The sequence below is a fragment of the Epinephelus moara genome, chromosome 24, assembly GCF_006386435.1.
Source record: "Epinephelus moara isolate mb chromosome 24, YSFRI_EMoa_1.0, whole genome shotgun sequence".
Taxonomy (NCBI): Eukaryota; Metazoa; Chordata; class Actinopteri; order Perciformes; family Serranidae; genus Epinephelus; species Epinephelus moara.
Genome location: NC_065529.1, coordinates 43,304,196 through 43,325,601, shown reverse-complemented (window position 1 = coordinate 43,325,601; position 21,406 = coordinate 43,304,196). Strand labels below are relative to the sequence as shown.

The following is a 21,406-nucleotide window of genomic DNA, read 5'->3' as shown; positions in this document are numbered from 1 at the left end:
TATCTCTGCATGCAAGAACAGTGAAGCAGAGAGTGCAGCACCTAAGAGGTGACTTAGGCACTGATCACACTGAAAGCGTTTTAGCAGCTGTTTTTAATGAGCATTAAGCTTTTTGCTTACTGTTTTTGCGTTGCTATGCACCTCGCATCCGCGCTCCAGGCACCTGGCATTTTTGCCAGAGCGCTCTGAACTCCTTGAGTTGAAAAAATGTCAACTCAGAACGGAAAAGCGCTATACTGGTCACGACAACAAGTTCACAGTTGGTAAACAACGGATGAAAACTGGTGGTTCTCCCCATGATCCACCGTGTTTTTTAGGGTCTCATGTACCCACACAGATCTCCCTTTCCCTGTGCCCAACAAACTATTTAATGACAACCTCTCACCCTCAACCAGAGCTATAGCACGTACCCTCTGCCTCAACATTTTAGGAACTAGATACTACTAACTAATAGCTGTTTTTTTAATTTACTAGTGGCATTCAATTAAAAAAAACAGGTGGTGTGTTGGGCCTCATTTTTTAAAACCTGCACAATGTATTGATCAGGTCCTTAGCATGAGACCACTGATGCCAGCATTGATACTCAAAACACTTGTACTCTGCAAAGACAATGAAGTTGAATCTATCTATGATGTTACAGTATTCGAAATGCAAGTTCTAATTTTTGAAATACTACTGTCGTTGTGTCACTAAATATTAAATTAGGTTTTTCCCTGAGGGCAGCGGAATTTTAAATTCTTTGCACTCGGAATATCGCTTATTTATGCTACACTACAAACGGCAGCAGCGTGAGAAGAGGCTGAGCGTGTATTCTGCGCTGAGCACTGCAAGTTTGGGGCGGGGGGGGTTTCTGAGCATTCTGAGTTTCTGAGTGTTGAAAAATGTTCAACTTTGGGTAAAATGCTGCAGCTTCTTTTTACTGGTGCAGTACTTTCACCTGGGGGGAAAAAAAACACTTTGGTGCACACAGGGTCGTAGACCTATGATTGCCCAATAGATATGCCTGAAATGAATTATATCTCATGTTTAACCACAACAGAGACAATGAAGCCTGTGGCAAATTTCAAAAGGACTTGTTGAGATGAAGCTGGTATCGGCGGGGTAACATGGGCATTGACCACCCCGCTGGTGAGGCATGCTGGTCATCCGGATAGCGGGAACTCACATCTCTGCAAACATCTGAGTAAATTTTAAGTAGACCCCATTTTCTTGATAAGTCGACCACAGATGTGGAGTTTAAACAAGTTTTTTCTAACTTTAAAAAAAAAAAAAAAAAAAAATCTTAATACTACATTCCGTGATACAGCCACAGCATTTTGAAAATTATAGCTTAGAGTTTTGAGCTTTCTCCTCTGCCATAGAGTGCTGCAGGAATGAGTCCTAACACCCAGAAATGAGTTAGCATGAGTTAGCACCTCTGGTTCCCTCGTATTAAGGCCAATAGATTTTTTGAATGGGTTTTTGATTAGATGCCTGAAATAAGATCTGTGGTGAACACTATGTTTTCTTCTACAATATAAGATACATCAGTAAAACCCCACTTGTAAATTTTGAAGCCTTTACGTGTCTTAGAAAAGACGGTTGCTATCAAGTGGTTATATGAGACTACAGAACAACATCATTTGGAAGATGGCTTTACAGCCTCGTTGTGGTGGTGACGTTGAAGTAATGTAACCGTGGTATAGTTTGTTTATAGCCTTACGTTAGCTTTTTACTTCTGCTGATTGCAATTACGCCTCAAAAGTGGTGTAAATTTGTAAAGATAGTCTTGTTGATTGCACAAGTTTCATAAATGTTAATTTGCCACTGAGCTTATTTTCTGCAGTAATCCAAGTAACACTGGCTTTTTGTTGAGGGAACCAGGGCAATGTTAACTTCCGTGATGGCCTACAAAAAACCACCGTCCCCGCAGCACTCTATTGCCGCTGGGTGGTGCGAGCTCTTTGCATTATGGGATACCAGAAGGGATTCGGACTAGCCTGATGAATGCTAAAAAAAAAATGGTCCAAATCACTGCAACCTCCGGGTATTTTTGTCATACAGCAGATGTGTGCTTTTGCTTGCATACTGCATACTACATGCTACATTTAGGCCAGATCAGTATGTACTGCTAGTATAGTTGGCGGTGTCAAGTACAGCCTTAGTACTGTTGTATCAGTACTGTCTTTAAGTATTGATCCACCCAAATTCAGTGTTTGAGATTTCCTCTGGCTTCTGAAATAATCTACTGACACAGAGCCTCCACGCCTTTCAGATTTTATTGAACTTTATTGTATCAAATTATCACTTGTTCAGAAAAATGTATTCAACATTTTACAGCCGCTCCTTTTGTTATACTTGTTTATGGGGGGAAAAGGTGATTTTTGGCTAGTGGGTGTTGTGTGATCCTGCAATACTGAGAGTGGCCACTATGTAAAAATGTCCTCACTGCCCAACAGTTTTTCATTATTTTATTTTTTAACTCAGAATAATAATAGCCATAAACTCTGTAGCATTATCTGAGTTTATGTGTGCTGAGCTTTTACACACACTGTGTCCAGGTGTCTTCTACTTACTGTGTAGTCATTTCGTCGCAGTTGTCTGGTTTGGCAGTGGTGTCAGTGTGTGGCGTCTCACAGCTAGGGGGCAAAAAACAGCATAAACAAACACACAAAGAACCTAGACAACCCCAAAGCAACCCAAAATTCATCTCCAGCAGTAGCTCAACAGCAGTTTGTGATAGAGGTCTTACCCATCCTCACTGTCATCATCGAGCTTCTCATTACTTAACTCCCCATCGGAGTTGCCACATAAACCCTCCACAGCTGGAGCTTGTCCAGTCGGTCCTGGCCAGTTTCAGGAGAGAGAATGTGATCAATGAATAATAAAGATACAAATGCAGGAGAATGAGTAAGGCCGGCAGCGTATTCATAGGCCCACTATTGTTCTAGGGCTGTTACCTGGGGCCTCCACTTTGAACAAAAGAAAAAAGAATACTATAATGTTCGATTGGAATTTAAAGCTCTCCGTGTCTGACTGCAGCAGGCTGCACATTCCTAAAATGCATTGTATACTGTCAGTCTGATGTGCTGTCGCCCTGGGCTATTGATGTTTCCTTCGCTAAAACAAAATGGAGAAAACTGGTGACATAACAGACGGTGCTGAATAGACAATCATGACACCAAACCATCTGAGAAGTAAGGTGTTACTTTAGTCCACCTACTAGTGTTGAAGTCATTACCACCTAAACCGAGTCAGGTCGTGACCAAGACCAGAGTATATCGAGACTGAGACCAGACCAGTAAGAGTCCAAAATGTGGAGCATGCAAACTATACATTCCCTAAAAGCGCCTTACAAATATGACTTTGGGAGGCATATTTTCCTTAAAAATCTCCAGAATGATTCCATTTGTCATAGTCAGAAATTGTTAAAACAGGAATTAGCATTAGATTTTCATATTTCTGACAGTCTGTGAGCACATTATGTGGGACGAACACTTCCTTCAGAAAAAAGTACAACCAAATCTAAGCTTAAAATAGTTATATATAAAATCACTTTATTCTAGGCTGTGTCACATTTAAAATTTGGCCAAAAATAAACCGTTTGCAATGACTAACCAGTATGCACAACAAAAGTGAAAAAGGCTTTTTTCAACTCCAGGATTTCGTCTTCAACTTTTAACTTGTAAACTTAAAGTTGAAAAATCTCAAAGCTAATTTATGGTGGAGGGAGGATCATGCATTTTCCACCAGTCAGTCAGGGAGGCTCAAGGAAAAATATTTGTAGCTCTGGGGGGTTAAAAGAACAAAACCTGGTCACACCCCAGCCACCTCCCTCCTCTGCTAAGTAAAGAACAGTCGCTGATGTGAAGCAGCGGAGGCATTGCAAAAAATATTGATTATACAGTGTGTTTCAGGATAGGCTGTACTTTTGATTTGATAGTTCAGTTTCTTTGAATTTGATTTTTCCTGTATAAACTTTCACAGTAGCTGCATATTTCTGCAAACTCCTGTGCACCAGTTAAGATTCTGCAACATTTGAGTCAAATATTAATGACGGTTGTTGAGTTACCAGACTACTGTCAATCAAATCTAATCAAACACACCCATACAGTCTATATGAAGCACATGAACTTTTTGGACTTTACATTTCTTTGTTCCTTATTAAGTCACCAATTAGTTAAAACCGGGTTCTCAGGGGCCATTATTTCTGCATCATCTGCCTAACACCTTAATTTTCTATTTCCCCAACCAGGAAAATAACCATCCACAAAAAAACATTGGGCCAGAGATTCAGTGGTGTAAACCAGAACCTGATTCCTCTGTTTTGAGATGACCTGAGGACAGCACCTTTTGATAAACCACCATGTCAGTCCATAAAGAGATGACTTAACACACAGCTTACAGAGCTGCACAAAATTGATGAAAGCCTTTTTCCACACTAATTGTTAAAAGAAAAACTGTGGTGTTAAATCCAGGAACAGTTTACTCTCACGTCTCTGAATACTCTGTAACAAACATCTCTCCAACGCTGTTCCTACATTTATCCATCTGCGATGTACCTTTAATGTATATCTGTGCAGTGTAGCCATCAAAGAAGACGATCATGGAGTAGGTAGTTTTGATTATCTTTGCCGTCACTCCAGCCTCGGTCTTGAAGAGAGTCACACCGTGAAAATCCTTCTCCGTGGAGGTGAGTGTCTCTTCTGTGTCGTCCACCTGCATCACAGCAGAGAGGAAAAGGGAGGGAAGATCATGGGATGATTGTGAGACAGTCGGCCTCTGGGCACAGACGTGCAGAACTCCCCACCATGTTTCCTACTCAGGAGCAAGACACACAGATCGTTCTTTAGCCTTTTTTTTTTTAACCCTTGTTGTGCATCTCTTTGTAGTTGTTACTTGTCTCTCTGTGGTTTTGTGTGTCTTTGTTGTCATTTTGTGTCCCTTTGTGATTGTAAGTCTTGTTGCAGCTGTTTTGCATGTCTCTGTCGTTTGTCTCTTTGTGGTCATTGTGAGCCTGTTTAGACCTGGTATTAACATGCGTTTTGTGTGATCTTATCATGAACTGGACAGTCAATACACATCGCTGTTCACACCTGTGTCCATCTTACGTCTCCAGCTGACCACTTGTGTTTAGACTACATTACTGCCCTATGCAGTTATCACGATGACACTTTTGCTACCTGCTCTGTACCAGGCTTGCCTTTAACATTACTGGTTGTGTCAGTACAGCTGGAGAAATCTCTGTCAACAGAATTCAACATCTCTCCTTCCATTGGGCAAAACAAGGGACGGTCATGCAACACTTTGTCCAACTCAACATAAATTGGGTACGCTTTGGAGCATTTGCGTGCTGTCACCAAAATACCCACCACGTCCTGCACCGATGACGTAGTCCTTGTTGGGAGGCAAGGTTTGAGTGATCGGATCACAATGCTTCTTGGCGGTCATTTACACTTGCATTTAGTGCTGTCCACTTGCGATCAGATCACCCAAAACGCATGTTAATACCAGGTCTAAACAGAGCATTTGAGTCTCTTTGAGTGACATTTTGCAAGTGAAGGCCAGTGCACTTCAGAGCACTTCTCTGGTCATGTAGCACCAATTTCAAAAGCATTTGCATCTCTCTACTGCATAGACAGCCCAGTTCAATGAAAAGACCATCTTTCCAGCAGTGAAATATGTGGGTCTGTGGTTAGCACTGTTGCTTCACAGTGATGGCCTGCTCACACCTGTTCTAAAAATAGTAAAATCTTGGAGGAAAATCAGTTTTTCAGTGGAATAGCCATGATTAGTGGATTTGATCGAACAAATCAACAATCACACAATAGACAAGATCCTATACTGACATGATAAAACTGTCAATCTGTGGCACTGTGTATCTTACCTTAACTCTCCCGCCTTGTTCCAGGCTGATTGTACCACTTGATTCCCCCTCCAGAGACAGGATCACACTGTCCAAAAAGTGGTGATCTTGACGCCGTCGTTCCTTGAATGTCGCCTTAACCTTGACATCTGGGATTGATGAGGTCTTTATCAGAGTGTACACACAGCGATCTTGGACAGAGTGAGCCTGGCCTTGGACAGTGATGACGGTGGGGCCGGTCACAGTGCACAGGGCGCACCTGGTGGAGATGAGGAGGGACAAATACAAGAACAAAATAATATCATCCGCATGAGAAAAGATTTACTGGCGGTTTTATATTGATAACACACAATAAGCAAAAGCCCTGCAGAAGCAAGAATAAAAGTCTACATGCTAGTGTCTCCATGAGGCTGTACTAACATTAGTATGCTTACATGGTGACGATGATAATGCCAACAAGCTGATATCAGACACATATTGTTTACCTTTTTCTGTTGTTTTCCATGTTTTGTTTTTCCTGTGTTTCCTGTTTTATTTTAGTCATTTACATTTTGTCTTGTTCCAGATCCACTTCCTGTCAAGTTTCCCGCCTGTGTAATTGCCTGCTCTACGTTAGCATATTGCACCAGTGCCACATTGTCTTTCCTCTTCTAGTGTATTTATGGTGCTTTCCAAAGTCAAGGAAGGATCCTTAAATGGCTGAATTTCAAGGAGGCAACATTATTGAATCCCGCAAAAGGACAATTTCAGTGTCAGGGATCCTTCAAATTCCACTAGGACCAAGTCCTTACCTCAGAAAATTCTCCTTCCCCTCAGTGGGCATTCCTCTTTATTACCTTTTGTCTTCTGATTTAGATACCTTTGGCTGTTGGACTGATTGCCTGTGGACAGACCTGTGCTCGATTTAAACCCCTCAACATTTATCCTATCTGGAGTCTGCTTTGTGGGTCTATCGTTAGTTTGTACCTGATAGCAAGATCTGGCAATACTATGGACTCCCCAGACCCGGAAAAACCTTGCATTGCTATTCAAGCCCAAAGACAGAGAATACATGACCAAGAGGAGCAAACCTCTAAACACACACTAGGAATATTTTGTTTTATTTATTTATTTTATTAAGACTGAAATGCTGGAACTCTCACACTAAGGCAAATAAGACCTGGCCCAGAAGGAAGGGAGGCACATGGTGCTTCTCAAAGTCAAGGAAGGGTCCTAAAAAAGCTGACTTTCAAGGAGGCTGCTGTCGTTGTTATCAAATCTTGAAGGACTTTTCCAATGTCAAGGATCCTTTGAATTCTACCGAAGATGGAGTCCTTCCTTTAGAGAATTCTGAAGGATTCATGTGTGTAGCCTCAGCGGGCATGAAGTACCTACAATTCTTTGTGCATGATTTGCCAGAATTGAAGCGGGGCCTTTTTATGTACGCATGGGTTCTTGCTTGCCTGTTCCAATGTGTGCTCACCAAATGATAGGAAGGAGTCTTGCCTAGCCTCTGTAGGACCCAAATTGGAAGGACCTGTCCAACCAAGGAAGCATCCTTGGCTTTGAGAAGCACCATGTGTCTTCCCTTTCCTCCACGCCAGCTCTTTTTTGCCTAAGTGTGAGAGTTCCAGCATTTTTGTCTTAGTATTCCTAGTGTCTGTTCAGACCTTTGGTCCTCTTTATTACCTTTTGCCTGCTAATTTAGATACCTTTGGCTGTTGGACTGTTGCCTGTGGACAGACCTGTGCTTGATTATTCTGTCTGGAGTCTGCTTTGTGGTTCCATCATTAGTTTGTGCCTGATAACAAGATCTGGCCATACTATGGACTCCACAGACCTAGCCTGTTCCAATGTGAGTTCACCGAATGCTAGGAGGGAGTCTTGCCCAGCCTCTGTAGGACCTGTCTTGGAAGGACCCATCCCACCAAGGAAGCATCCTTGAATTTGAGAAGCACCAACAGACTTAATACACTAGGAGCAAGAAGACACAGACAGGAAACCTGATGCAAAGTGGATTTGGATCAAGACAAGAGGCAACTGACCGAAATGAAACAGGAGACACTGTAGAAATATGGAAAACAACAGAACATGACCTTATGTGGCAGGACGGGATGTGACATGAATGTCTGAACCAAAGGTCATTGCAATTCATCAAATAGTTGTTGAGATATTTCAGTTTGGATCGAAGTGGTGGACTGATAGTCAGAACAGCATTGTCATCTCTAGAGCTGTGCTAGAGATGACTTTAGGGATGGTCCATTGTCCGTAGCATTAGTCGTAAAGTCGAAAACTGACCTTTAGGATTTACTAACTAACTAATTACAATTGGGCTTATGTTTGCACTTGCACTTTAGTTATGGAACCAGACTCCCAGACTGGTCTGCAATCTTTTTTCTGGGGTTGCCCAGCGTTAGAGATCCCAGGCAGCTGTGGAGATTCTCAAGAGCCCCCTGGATGAGATTAGTTGTCTCTATGCAACTGGCAAATCGAAGAGGAAGGCTATGACTGTGCCTATGTACTGAATAGCAGTTTAGAGTATCAAACTTTTTTCAGGGCTGGGTTCCTGAAGAGGGCAATGTGCAGAAACACTGTAGTTCTGCTGGGAGACTTGAGATGTATTTCTAATACTTGGTCAAATGTCGCCTGTGTTCACTCAAACAGACTTTCTTTATAGGAGGTAGGAAAGGTTTTTTTGGGCCCTCTTTAGGAGATTTAATTTACGTGAGTTACTTAAACCTTTTTCACAGCACTTTCTTTTAAAAATAAATCAAAGATATTTACTCAGATTCTCCCAGGCAAACCTGCGTGGAGCCAAATGTACTAAAATGGAGGACCGCAGTCACGTAGAGCAGCAGACGAAGCATGTTGGATGAGGCAGGAAGAGACGCAGCTGGAAGAGACAGAATCACAGCAATCGTTACAAACAACATTTTTTTTGTGATGCTTAAATGGCATGTATGAACAATTACAGCAAGCAGAACCTGTTTTCATGTACATAGGAGCATCTGAATGTTGTTTTAAGACAGACTGCTAGAGGCAGTACACATACTGCGTCTTTAACTGCCTGGAAAACACTAGGTCGGATGCTACTCTTGCGCCTTTTCTGTATCACCGACTGATATTTACAGAAGAAGGGGAAGATATCTGTGGGCTGTGATTGGTTGTTCCTCCTCACATGATTTGCGACACATGCTGCTGCATTCCAAAAGTTTTACTCTGTTGTTCTCAGGTTGCAGCTGTGGTGCCTTGAAAAATAGGCCCTTGGGTATGCGTGCCCGCCACAACATCGTCACTCTGGTGTTTGAGTGCACCTGCCATGCGTCCATATTAAAAACAAAAAATTTGAGGGTGCAAAAAATCGCGGCATGTGTACAGCCCCTAATTGTTAGCTCTTCCTTTAAGATGATAAAATCCTGCTTACATGTAATTCTTCAGTAATAATAATCCAGAAGTATACGGTATATGATAACATGGCACTAAGTACTTGTACTCTTTGCTATTACAACTTGTTTACTTTACATAATATAAAAAATTTGATTGATGCTTTCTGCATGGACATGACCTGACATGGAATCTCAACGATCAATCAATCAATCAATCAATCAATTTTATTTATAAAGCCCAATATCACAAATCACAATTTGCCTCACAGGGCTTTACAGCATACGACATCCCTCTGTCCTTAGGACCCTCACAGCGGATAAGGAAAAACTCCCCAAAAATGCCCCTTTAACGGGGGAAAAAAACGGTATAAACCTCAGGAAGAGCAACTGAGGAGGGATCCCTCTTCCAGGACGGACAGACGTGCAATAGATGTCGTACAGAACAGATCAACATGATAAATTAACAGTAATCCGTATGATGAGGAAACCTTTGGATCTTTTTTACTCCATGCAGGTTTCTCCTTGCAGCAAGCCAATGTCCCCCCAAACTGTAGGGGGCAGTGTATCGCAAACTCATGTCTACGGCATGGCTTTTCCATTCCCTCCACCACTCCGCATTTGTGTAGTTAGAAAATGTTGAACGAGCATGTACATGAGAAAACCCTTTGCAGAGGACCCCCTCAAAGGGGCGTGTCTCATGATGTGACATCGCTGTGGCTGTGAGACCCTCATGGATGTGGTAAGTAGAAGTCCAGAATAACAGATCCAAATGTTTCCTTGTCATGATTCTGCATCGGCTCACATCCATATGACCGTCCATGTGGAAAGCATAACTGAGGCTTAAGCCTTCCACCCAGGGCCATAATCACCTATGAAATATATAAACATTCTAAAGTGATATAGCCTACATATAACTTATGTTACATTATAGTTTTTAATTTTTAAGACATTTGAAAATAACGAAATAGGGAGGTAGTTATAGCGCCGAATTGATGTCTGTGTAAAAGGGACAGCCGGCAGGATGGGACTGTGGACAGGACGAATGTGATGTTTTGACAGCATGTTGAATGTGCAGCCCATCATCAAGGGATTTAAAAAGTAGATAGTAGCAGTAAGCGGCTAACTCAAAGAAGTAGAGCAGCAGCTGAAAATGTCCGCAAACTGGGGAGACAATGAGGTGAGGAAGTTCCTTACCTTCCAAGCAGAGGGCAAGATCAGCCGCCATATAACAGGGATCGTAATTGTTTGTTGTTGCCATGTTTTGCCATTGTTATTATTTATAAAGCTGATGCGTATATGACACCCTAGAGGCTGATGCTGTTGTTGAATGTTACATTCATCATGCGTCTTTTGCTTCCACGATGCTGGCATGGTGTCTAAAATCACACATTGGAGCAGCATGATGCCACCATTGCTTGATTCTGTGTAGAAACGCAAAGGAGGCATAAAGATTGGACTTTGTCGTGGCCCTATAGTGCGACCTCTGTGTAAAAAGGACTACTGATTGTGCCCTCCTACAACCGTAGAGCAACTGCTTCTATGGCAACACCACTTGGACAAATCACACGCAAACTGCAGTACACTTGAATACAAGAACCAGTAATAATAATGATGGCACTTTGTTAAGTTTATCAAAGGGTGTCTTCACACTTGGTCCTTTTCAGCCCTCTAAGTGGGCTCAGAGCAATGACTCAGCACTCCAAGAGAACTCAGACCCCTTTGAAGACCCTGCTTCAAGTCTGCAGTGCGGGTCACTTAAAAGTGCACCAAACATTGGACCAACAGAAAAGGGACCCAGTTCTTTTTGTGTTCACATTGTCACATTGTCATTGTCAGTTCATTTGAAAGAGGGTTCAGTTCTCTTTCTGGTCAGCTTCAGCTCTGACGGGGCCTCCGTTCTCTTTCTGTTCACACTATATATGATATATATTGACATAGTTTTGTTTTTACTTTGACGTGGCACTGCAGTGCGGTTATGAAGCCCCTCGCTTTCAGATGAACTTAAAATTAGACAAAAAACCTCAGCCTTTCTGTGCTGTAGACTGTTGTCGTTTGATGTATTCTACATTCCACATCTGGAGACGTGTAGTATCTTCCGTGGACCAAACTACTCCTCATCTTGCTCCTTGCAAGCATTACAGGCTAATGTGTTTTCATCTGTTTTCGACAAAGTGAACCTGGAGCACTTTGTGTTCACAGTGCACAGGTTAAGTGAATGGCACCGCGGACTTGAAGCTTCAGGGGGGTCTGCGTTCTCTTGGAGTGTATGCGCAAAAAAACGCTGAGTCACCGCTCTGGGTACACTTAGAGGGCTGAAAAGGACTGTATGTGAAAACACCCTAAGATTATGATTAGCCTACATTTACTAATGATTATTTTGGGTTGCCTGTTACAGTAAGCCTGGAGGGGATCACGCATTTTGTTGTGTTTGCGTGCGTGAGTCTGTGTATCCTTCTGTCCATAGCTAATCTCACAAACTACTGGACCAATCAGCCTCATATGTCATGTGCACATGTATGACTGTATGCTCGAGAAACCTCTGCAGCGATTCACAATTGTTAAAAAAAACTGTTTCATTGACTGTTTCATAGCATCATTGACTCCTGTCCCCTCACTCCCGTTAACTGACCAGCGGGGAGCCGCAAGTTTCTGGTAACCGGCTTTTAGACATGATAGCATATGAATTAGTAGAGGGGAAGGGGAGTGGCATAGGATCAAGAGCATTTCTACGCTGACATGTCTCGAATATAAAAGAAAATATGTGGCAAGAAGTGCCACTGTGATTACAGCCCTGAACACAACAAAAGCAAAACAATAGCAGGACCCTATAGGACTTTTTCACAGCAGACATTTTGACATGTCACAGTGGGTAAAGCACACGTGCATCAGTTGTAGGGCTCAGTGTTATGATGTACTGGGACTCTTAAAAAGAACAAAAATAGAACAGAGCAATTATTAGTTATCACTGCTCACTGGTCTGTATAGTTAAGCCTTGCCATAATAGCTTATCATAGGGCTTAGGAGGTTATCCACTGAGTGCTGATGCTTTCTCTAGAGCACAAACTTCTTGTGTTTATTTGAATGAATACATCATTAACACCTGTGCTTTTCCGACTACAATAACTATTATATTATTGAAAACTAGGGGCCATGTCTTCCCCCCCAGTATGTATTATAATTACTGCCTATTTGACTGCAGGTGGGCTGGACCAGAATTGAATCATTTTCAGTAACTGCTTATCCTGTTGGGGGTCACAGAGGGGCTGGATCCTATCCCAACTGACGCTGGGCGAGAGGCAGGGTACACCCTGGACAAGTCGCCAAACTATCACAGGGCTGACGCATAGAGACAGACAACCATTCACACTCACATTCACACCTACGGACAATAGAGTCACCAATTAACCTGCATGTCTTTGGACTGTGGGAGGAAGCTGAAGTACCTGGAGAAAACCCACACGGGGAGATGATGCAAACTCCGCACAGAGGGGCTCCCCCACCCTGGGTTCAAACCAGGAACCCTCTTGCTGTGCGGCGACAATGCTAACCACTGTACCACCATGCCGCCTAATATATAAATATATCAATAAATATAAATATATATATTATAAAGGCTTCTGTTCTGTAGTTGTTTCCTTTATATGCTGACAGAGAATTGAATGTGCTCATTGCGTGCACAAATGCAGGCACCTAAAGGCTTCAACATGCAGTTACTGTGGAATACAAGGTGCTCCTCTACAGGCTGCCTCATGTTGCAAGATATAAAGAAGGAAGACATGACGTGGCGACTGTCATCCTGCAGCAGACGTAACTGAGTTGTTGTAGTAAGAAAAGTACACTTGTTACTAATTATATAATAATTGCTCTGTTCTATTTTTGTTCTTTTTAAGTGTCTCAGTAAGTCACGGCAGTGAGGCCTGAAACTAAAGCACCTGTGCTTTTCCCTCTGTGACGTCAAAATACCTGCTGTGACAAAGTTCTTTTGGGTCCCGCCATTGTTTTGTGTTCTCAGCTGTAATCACGATGTCACTTCTTCATATTTCCTTTAATCTCGGAGACACGTCAGCGTAAAAACACTCCTTATTCTGCCTGAGGAGACGCACCAGTCTGTGTTTGTACACATAATTGTGCTGATGAAATGTTCTCACTTCTTTGCATTTAACAGCTCCCTCATTGTTTTCCTTTTATGATCTTTCTATTATTATTATTACATGAACTATATTATACTACTATACCCTACTATGCTGTGCTATAGTATATTATATTATGTTGAGAAGTTAGATTGTCTTACTACATTATATAACATAATAGAAATTTAAAGGCAACACATCCCAGGTTAAAGTGAAAGATCTAAGACTTTGGATTGGTTGAATGTACTACCAAATTAACGGAAATTACATTGACGACAGCTTATGATAGTGAAACCAATATTAAGGTCCAGGGCAGCAGCTCTGCAGGACATCCCTGCAGTCAGCATGCCAATGACACACTCTCTTAAAACTTGTGACATCTGTGGCATCGTGTTGCATGATCAAACTGCATATTTTAAAGCAGCCTTTTGTTGTTACCACCCCACAGCACACGTGTGTAGTAATGTGTAGTAATGTGTAGTAATGTAGTAATGATGCTGTTTTGATGTGTATGATGCATCTTGATATGCCACACCTGTCAGGCTGATGGGTTATCTCAGTGCTGACTAATACAGATTTTTTATAAATTGATAGTGACAGTAGTAGTAATAGTAGTGGCGGTGGTAGTAGCAGTATTTTACTTCCCTATCTACACTTACGTCTGTCTTTGTGCTCCTACAGCATCGTAATTTCCTGTCTGTGGATCAACAAAGGTTTATCTTTCTTACCATCTTATCCAGTATTATCTTATCTAATCTTATCTACATTTCCCATAATGCCACTTTTAATTTCTTAAACCGTCTCTGCCTGTTTAAACAACCCCACTGCCGTTTTTTGGGCACAGGCTTTCTGTTTTTAATTTGCGGCCTGTAAGCCCAAACTGAGACAACCCTGATGACATCACTACGACATCATCAGGTCAGGGTTATTTTGCCAGACTTGACAAAGTTGCTCCAGAGCCACAGAGGACACTGTGTTCGCACATGCCACGGGGAACGTCAAGGCTTCCTGCAGTGTTTTATAGCGGGTAGGATTCCTTATATAAAGACGACCTCCACTCATGTAATAAATAATCAAAACCCTTTTTAAAAAGAAAGAAAAACAACTGACTCTTGCACATTGTCAGTCACTCATACTTTACTTTATGTAGACAAACAGAGCTGGTGACACACGCAGTCATAGCTGGAGGTACCAAGGGGGAAGCAGGGTACACGCTTCCCTGAATGTTCAATTTGTCCATCCGAATAAAAACAAATTTTATTCTTCAGACTACAGCATAAAATTATGCAAAAAAATGCACAAATTGGTGCATAAAAATTCACCAGAGTGCAGGAAATTAGGTTTTTAATGCTCAAAATTTTCTTGTGAGGACCCCCAAACCCCCTGCTTCATATTTGTCCCTCCCCATTTGTTACAATGAAACCTACGGCCTTGCACACAGCACATACCATATAATAACCTGATGACCATTTAGGCCCATTTAACTGAAGTCAATTTAACTGGACTGATCATGGAACAAGTTACCACCTCCTCACTACTCCTCCTGAACTTAATGTGTGGATGTAGTTTCTATTAAAGAATAACCAAGACTATCTGAAAAACAGCGATACTCAACCTGCTTTTCCCGGGGGCCACGTTTGTGAAATATCAGAAGGCCAGGGGCCGGTTGCAGCAGCTGCGTGTGTGTGCAGGAGTGTTTTTGGCACCTTATGTATATAAAAAGTAAGAAAATAAAATCGCAGTGTGAGTATTTTCACTGAGATTCAGAAAACTTGGGGGTATATACAAAATTAATCATATTGAAATTATTTTTGACAGATATTGTGATTATGAAATGAGTACAATTTTAGTAGGAATCCTAATTTTTACATTTCATTGTCACTGAAAAATTCAAAAAATTAAGATGATATGATTTTTGCAGGAGTCTGCACCAAACAAGTGTGTTCCCTTACCTATGATTTGTAGGCTTGGGCATCTCTGTAGCATCACAATCCGTCATTTAGAACGATATGTTGTAACCTTTTTTTAAAAATTGCCGCCCCTGCGATTTGGATAATATTTTGATTAACTGTGCAGTCCTGTTGGGGAGCCACCCAGCACCCTGTCTGGGGTCAGATTCACCCTGCGAGATGTACAGTAAGTTGAGTATCACTGATGTAGAATTTAGGTTTGGCTCGCAAGACTTGTTTCAAAATGCATATTATCTGAATCCTGAAGTTTTCAGATATAAGAGCCTGATATGGAACAGCAGTCGTGTAAAATCTGTGAGTTTTTTGGGGAAACTGACAGTAACTACAGGCAGCTTCGTAACCAGTGAATAAAAATCTGTGAAAATTGCAAAAGTAAAATAAAGTTTCTGTCCTCAGGTTTTATTTAAATCGAACCATATCACTAATCTGATTTCACAGGGGTCAAGGGTCGATACCTAGATTGTGAATTATTTACAAAAGCGACATAACCAATAAAGAGGCAACTATTCAGTGAGCTCTTCAGAGCATCTTTCCCCTTTTTAGTAGAATCAAAGACAACCACACTTTGATGCTCACATCATCACCAGGACTATCGATTTGTCTTATGATGTTTTAGGCCTATACTTATTTTGCTCAGTTTGGTTTGCGTCTGCAGTGTTGAAGGTGCACACGACTTCAGCCTCCATTACTGTATCTTCTTTATACAAATTCAAGCCTCTGTTTATTCCAGTGTGGCTAACAGTTTTCCTTCAGCTGTCCTGAGGATGTGCAGAAAAGAGATAGAAAGCATTGGTTGTCTTACCCTCAGAGAGATGAAGTTTGATGCTGACGTCTCCGTGGATTTTCCTATTTGTCTCCTTCACCTGTGGGACTCTGCTCTCTCTCACACTGTGTCCCACTCTCTTTTTTTGTGTGTCTCTAGTGTGATGACTGTGTGACAGGCTGATGAAAGTTACAGATTGCTCTTCTGTGTTGCCTCCCCCAACTGGTTTTGTTGTACTCAATTATAGGACAATGTGTGCAGTGGATTTTCACAAAACAGCAAAACGTTAAAGAAATAGAGCAAAAATTTAGAAACTCAGTGTTGCACAACACTGCTGGTTTTGTATGAATTAAAAGAACAACATATATTTAATTAGTGATCTTTGATGAGGTGCATTTTTTGACAGCCAGGCTAACTGTGTCCCCCTGCCTCCAGTCTTTATGCTAAGCTAACCACATCCTGACTCAAGCTCCGTACTTTAATCGCACACATTAGATTAATATGGATCTATTAATTTGAGAAAGAAAGCGAATAAGCTTACTTTACAAAATGATGTTGAACTTTTCCTTTAAACAGTTTGACCAGCCTTTGTGAAGCTTGTAATGTTGTCGACACTGTGATAGAGGAAAGTGTCTGTTGTCATTTTAGGGACATAGTTGGTGTTGGTTGTACAGTACAGGACTGCATTATTCTGAGAGGTGTTTCTAATATTTATCCAGCTGAATAACTTTAACCCCGAAAACCCTCAAGTGTATTATTGCATGTGAAGAACACAGTCTATACATCTTTTAGATTATAGGCACAGACGCAAACAAGTTGGGTGAGACTGTCGTTGAGCTGCTTCAGAAACATGCTAATACATACGTACTGAATGTACGCACATGTACAGATTGAACTGTAAAGGTCATGATGGTGCATGCAAATCTGTATAAATTGGTGCCGAATGTAACTGAACAAGAATAACGTGACTTTTTGCTTTTACCTGCGGGGAAGAATGTAAGCCTGCAGGAGAGCTGGGGGGGATTAGACAGCAGGAGGAGGAGGAGGAGGAGGAGGAGGAGGAGGGCTTTATGATACATCTAAAGAGGTGGTGAATGTATTTAACATTTACTCAACTACTGTACTTCAGTACAAATTTCAGGTACTTGTGCATCATTTGAGTCTTTTCTTTTAATGCCACTTTCTACAAAAATTGTAAATTTCACTTCACTACTTTTAAATTTGTTTTGCCTTTTATATGATAGGACAGTATTTAAACGTGAAAGGGGGAAAGAGAGGGGAGATGACATGCAGCAAGGGGCAGGATGGAACTGAGATTAAGATTTGTGCATACGATACACATGAGGAGCTTATAAAATATGTGTTCACACAAATACAGCTGAAACAGTTAATCAATTGACAGAAAATTAGTTTGCTACTAATCTGATTGTTGTAAAGGAGCAGTGTGTAAGATTCAGGAGGATCTGGTGACGCCTAGCAGTGAGGATTGCAGATTTCAACTAGCTGAAACTTCTCCCAGTTAGGATTCATTCAGTGTTCAGAATGTTTTAACCAGGAGCTGAATTGGCCCTTTGCTAAGTCCCGCCCCCAATTTTAGAAAGTCTATTACCTCCTCAAAGCTCTGACGCTCTGCTCGATGTAGTGTATTTATTGATTGTTTGGCAACACCTTGCTCAATGTCCTCCTGGATTAATTCTTCATATCTTTTCACAATTAATATTTTTTTTCACAATCTATAATTATGTCATCCTTACTGACCCTTCACTAAATCCCGCCTCTGGATGCAGACTGGCCAATCATAACGTAGCATCGGGCCGGCTCAGACCAGGGTCCGACAACAATACAGCTGTGCTCCATTGACTCTGATGCAGTCGTTTCAGATTTCCTTCATTTTCAGGCTGGTTTTGTGGATTTGGAGCTAAATGTTGTGCCTGGGGCACGTCGTGTATTAATGATACTCGTTACCTGGAGAGGTTGGAAAAAGATATACGTTTCTTCCCTGTTCCAAAATCAAACCCTGAAAAGTGTAGGGTTAGCTAGCTAGCTACTGAAGATATAGCCTACTGAATGTATACACATGCTGCTTTTGCTTTTTAATGATTGTAACAGTGAAACAAAGACCGACCCTGCTGTACAGGAACCAGTGAAGGGAAGCAGGGAAAGTTTGCTGATATTGAACCAGTTGTGTGTCATCACAGTGTGTGCAGATGAACGTTGTTTGACTTCCCCTGGAGATCCCTGCCTGTTCGGCGTTGGAGGTCTGGGCGCTGGCAGCGGCACGGGGGCAAAGTCAAACACAGTTCATCTGCACACACTGTGATGCCATACAGCTGGTTCAATATCAGCAAAGTTTCCCTTTATATTCATTGTCTTGTGTGGCGATCAGCAGTGATGTGGTGGTTCACTTTTACACTGTGATCTGGAGCCTATAGTTCGGCTTTAGCTTCTAACTATCTTTGTCTTTTTAACCTGTTGTTGCTGCTGAGTCAGTTTGACATCCTGGATATATCCTTCAAACACACTGTCAGACCCCTCTGTCTGCTTCTCTCTGCAATCACTGTTTCATTTTTACAAAAATATGATCATATTTCTTTAGGGAGTGCAGTTAGTTACAGTGTGGGCTCCATGCTTACTCTGACAGCCTGTCAGACCATCACTTAGTGAAAGGTCAATAATCCACAGAACTCTCTTCCTCTCCAAAGCAAACAGAGCAGGTATTTTAAACTGGTGAAAATGAAATAAAGCAGTTTCATGTTTGAAAAACATCTGTCACACCGGGGCTGCCAACTACGGTGGCCAACATAAAAATGTGAATGTGTTTATCTTGTCTGCTGTGGGCTACTGTAGAAACATGATTCTTATTTTACATCATTACCTTTTAAGTCATTTTTCATTAAAAAAAGATCCATGGTTCCAACTTCACAAGTTTGAGGATTTGATTCTTTACCTTTAAATTGTTATGATAGTTTAATTTATGTTTAATGATGAGGTTTGGACTGACGGTTGAATAAAACAATTATTATAAATGTGTCACTTGGCCTCTGGGTAACTATAATGGCATCTCTCACTATTTTAAGAATTTTAATTAAATAAGAAACAAATCAGTAGTATATCTATAATGAGAACAATCTTTAGTTAACAGTTAAAAACGAGCTCCACCGCAATCAACTACAACAGCAAAATCCTTCTACATTAATATAATAATAATATTAATAATAATAATCTAATGGTAGAATATATGATAGTGTGACAGTCACAGGGACATTTATCTGTATTGAGTATTTTAAATATTTAAAGTACATTTTCCTGATTATACTTACATGCTTTAAGACTGTAGGACTTTTACTTGAAACAGAGTATTTTTACAGTGTGGTGTTAGTGCCTTTACATGCAGGATCTGAATGCTTCCTCCATAGCTGGTCCTTGTATAAAGCAGTCGGCTGTTTGGGTGCTTTGTGTGTTTGTTTTTGCTGTTTGTTGCCCTCTAGCTGTGTAACAGAGAATGAGTACAACGATGACAACATGATTAACATCAACAGCACGTCTGAACGGTGAGCAGAGACAGCTCAACACAGATGAAACACTCCTGCCACACATAAAAGTTGCTGTTTTCCCGAACATAAAAACTGTGTCACAAACAAAATGACTCCTTGTATGTTCATGATTTGATGCAGTAAAGTCCAATAAGATCTAAAAAGTCTGGAGGAACTGTACCAGTAAATGAAATTTTAAATTTAGCAGCCAGAGGAAGTCCTGAACGCTGAAGTTGGGCGGCTGAGTACCTAAAGCATCAGTACTGCAATACTAAGTCTTGTTTTGAGTATCAGTGCTGGCGTCAGTAGTCTTGTGCTCGGCATTCTTCTTGTGCTGCACTTGGTTATTACCAGAAAAGGCATGCTCAGTGTTTGGAAAAACAGTCAGTGGTAATGAAAATGTATCTGTCAGTGTTACGTTGCTTTAATATGTGCTGATGTGTGATGTTTTGTTAGCCATCATGTACATTTTGTCATTTTCTCCCAGCGCTCTGTCTCTCCCTTCATGTATGCCCACTAGCTGAAATTATATTTTAACAGAGTTTGAATCTGATATGTTTGAAAAACAGCAGGCAAAAATTTTTTTATTATTGGTGCTTGAAAAGTCATGGAAAAGTTTTGAAATTTTGTCCATGAAAATGTGAGGGACCCCTGTTTAAAGCATATCAATTATGCATAAAATTTGGTCTACTAGTGTGATTGACAATACCTCTAGGTCATAGCCTGCTCCTCCTCTTCAAGAATCCCCCTCCCCCTGTCGAAAGAGCTCAGTTTAACAGATGTTGATCGAAGACTTTGTTTCCATAGCACTTTCTGAAATTTTGTTTTTATCGATACACCAACTTTTCCACCTCAGTCAAACATAAAGACGCTTTTAATGAATTCTTGGTGTTCCCTAGCAAATTGAAACTGTTTTTTCCACTCTGCAACTCTTTTGTTAGAACATGAATATGCAGCCATGCAGCTCTCTGAATCTGGCTTGCATGAATTTGTTGTATCTTGTAATAAAAACTAATTTCATTGGTTTAGTATTTATATTTGTTTTTTAATTTGTCATTCTCAGGAACTGTCTACATGTGTAGCCTACGGATATTTTTGTAAACAGATATTTTTCCCTCTGTTTAAAAAAGAAATCTGTCCACAGGACCCTCATTTTACAAAATATCACCGTCCCCACTCAAGGGCAAAAACAACCCCAAATGCCCACTGGGCTAGTAGGTGGCGATAAAGGCTGCGTCAATGATACATCAATTACCAGATAGGAAGATTCTGAGGGCGCATAGTTAGCTTAATTTTCTTTGGCCGTATTAACAGATAAACAATAGTTACTAATTTCTTTATTTATACATACTGATACGTAATTAGTTAAGGTCAAAGTGGTACACCCAAAGTGCTACAGTGAAACCCAAATTTGACAGAGCCTATGTGTATGGATGAGGTACATAACAAATGTAAACAAACTGGCAGTCCACCATTTTTGTTGTTGTTTCTGGCGCATGCTCATTACACAAGGCAATAATGCCAATTGAGGAGATGCCGTCAATGTTTTACAAATGCTACATTTAAAACGTCCACAAGGATTCAAAGTAGACAGGGTTTGGAAATATCTGCACTTTAGAAGGTGTTTTCAAAAATCTTAGTTTTAGTGACCTAATGTGAATGAGACGCCCAAATGTAGAGGAAAATATATATTTTTAAAAATATTCATACAGCCTATGTTTAGACAGGGCCTTAATGGGTCTTAGATGATTTAGTTTAGTTTAATAGGATCCCCATTAGCTCCTGCATTGCAGCAGCTAT

At 41.0% G+C, this 21,406-nt stretch overlaps 1 protein-coding gene across 3 annotated transcripts in view; it reads right to left on the bottom strand.

The window, feature by feature from the left end:
• The window catches only part of LOC126386189 (alpha-tectorin-like), a 42,010-nt gene extending 26,646 nt beyond the window's left edge, over positions 1–15,364 (bottom strand). For all 3 annotated transcript variants that reach the window (XM_050038367.1, XM_050038365.1, XM_050038366.1), the window contains exons 1-6: positions 15,293–15,364; positions 8,609–8,717; positions 5,867–6,104; positions 4,542–4,698; positions 2,732–2,825; positions 2,556–2,618 (exon numbers count right to left, since the gene is read on the bottom strand). In XM_050038367.1, the coding sequence (XP_049894324.1) occupies positions 2,556–2,618; positions 2,732–2,825; positions 4,542–4,698; positions 5,867–6,104; positions 8,609–8,717; positions 15,293–15,326 (695 nt within the window). In that variant the 5' untranslated portion in view covers positions 15,327–15,364. The remainder of the gene's footprint in view (positions 1–2,555; positions 2,619–2,731; positions 2,826–4,541; positions 4,699–5,866; positions 6,105–8,608; positions 8,718–15,292) is intronic.
• Between the last annotated feature and the right edge of the window lie 6,042 nt (positions 15,365–21,406).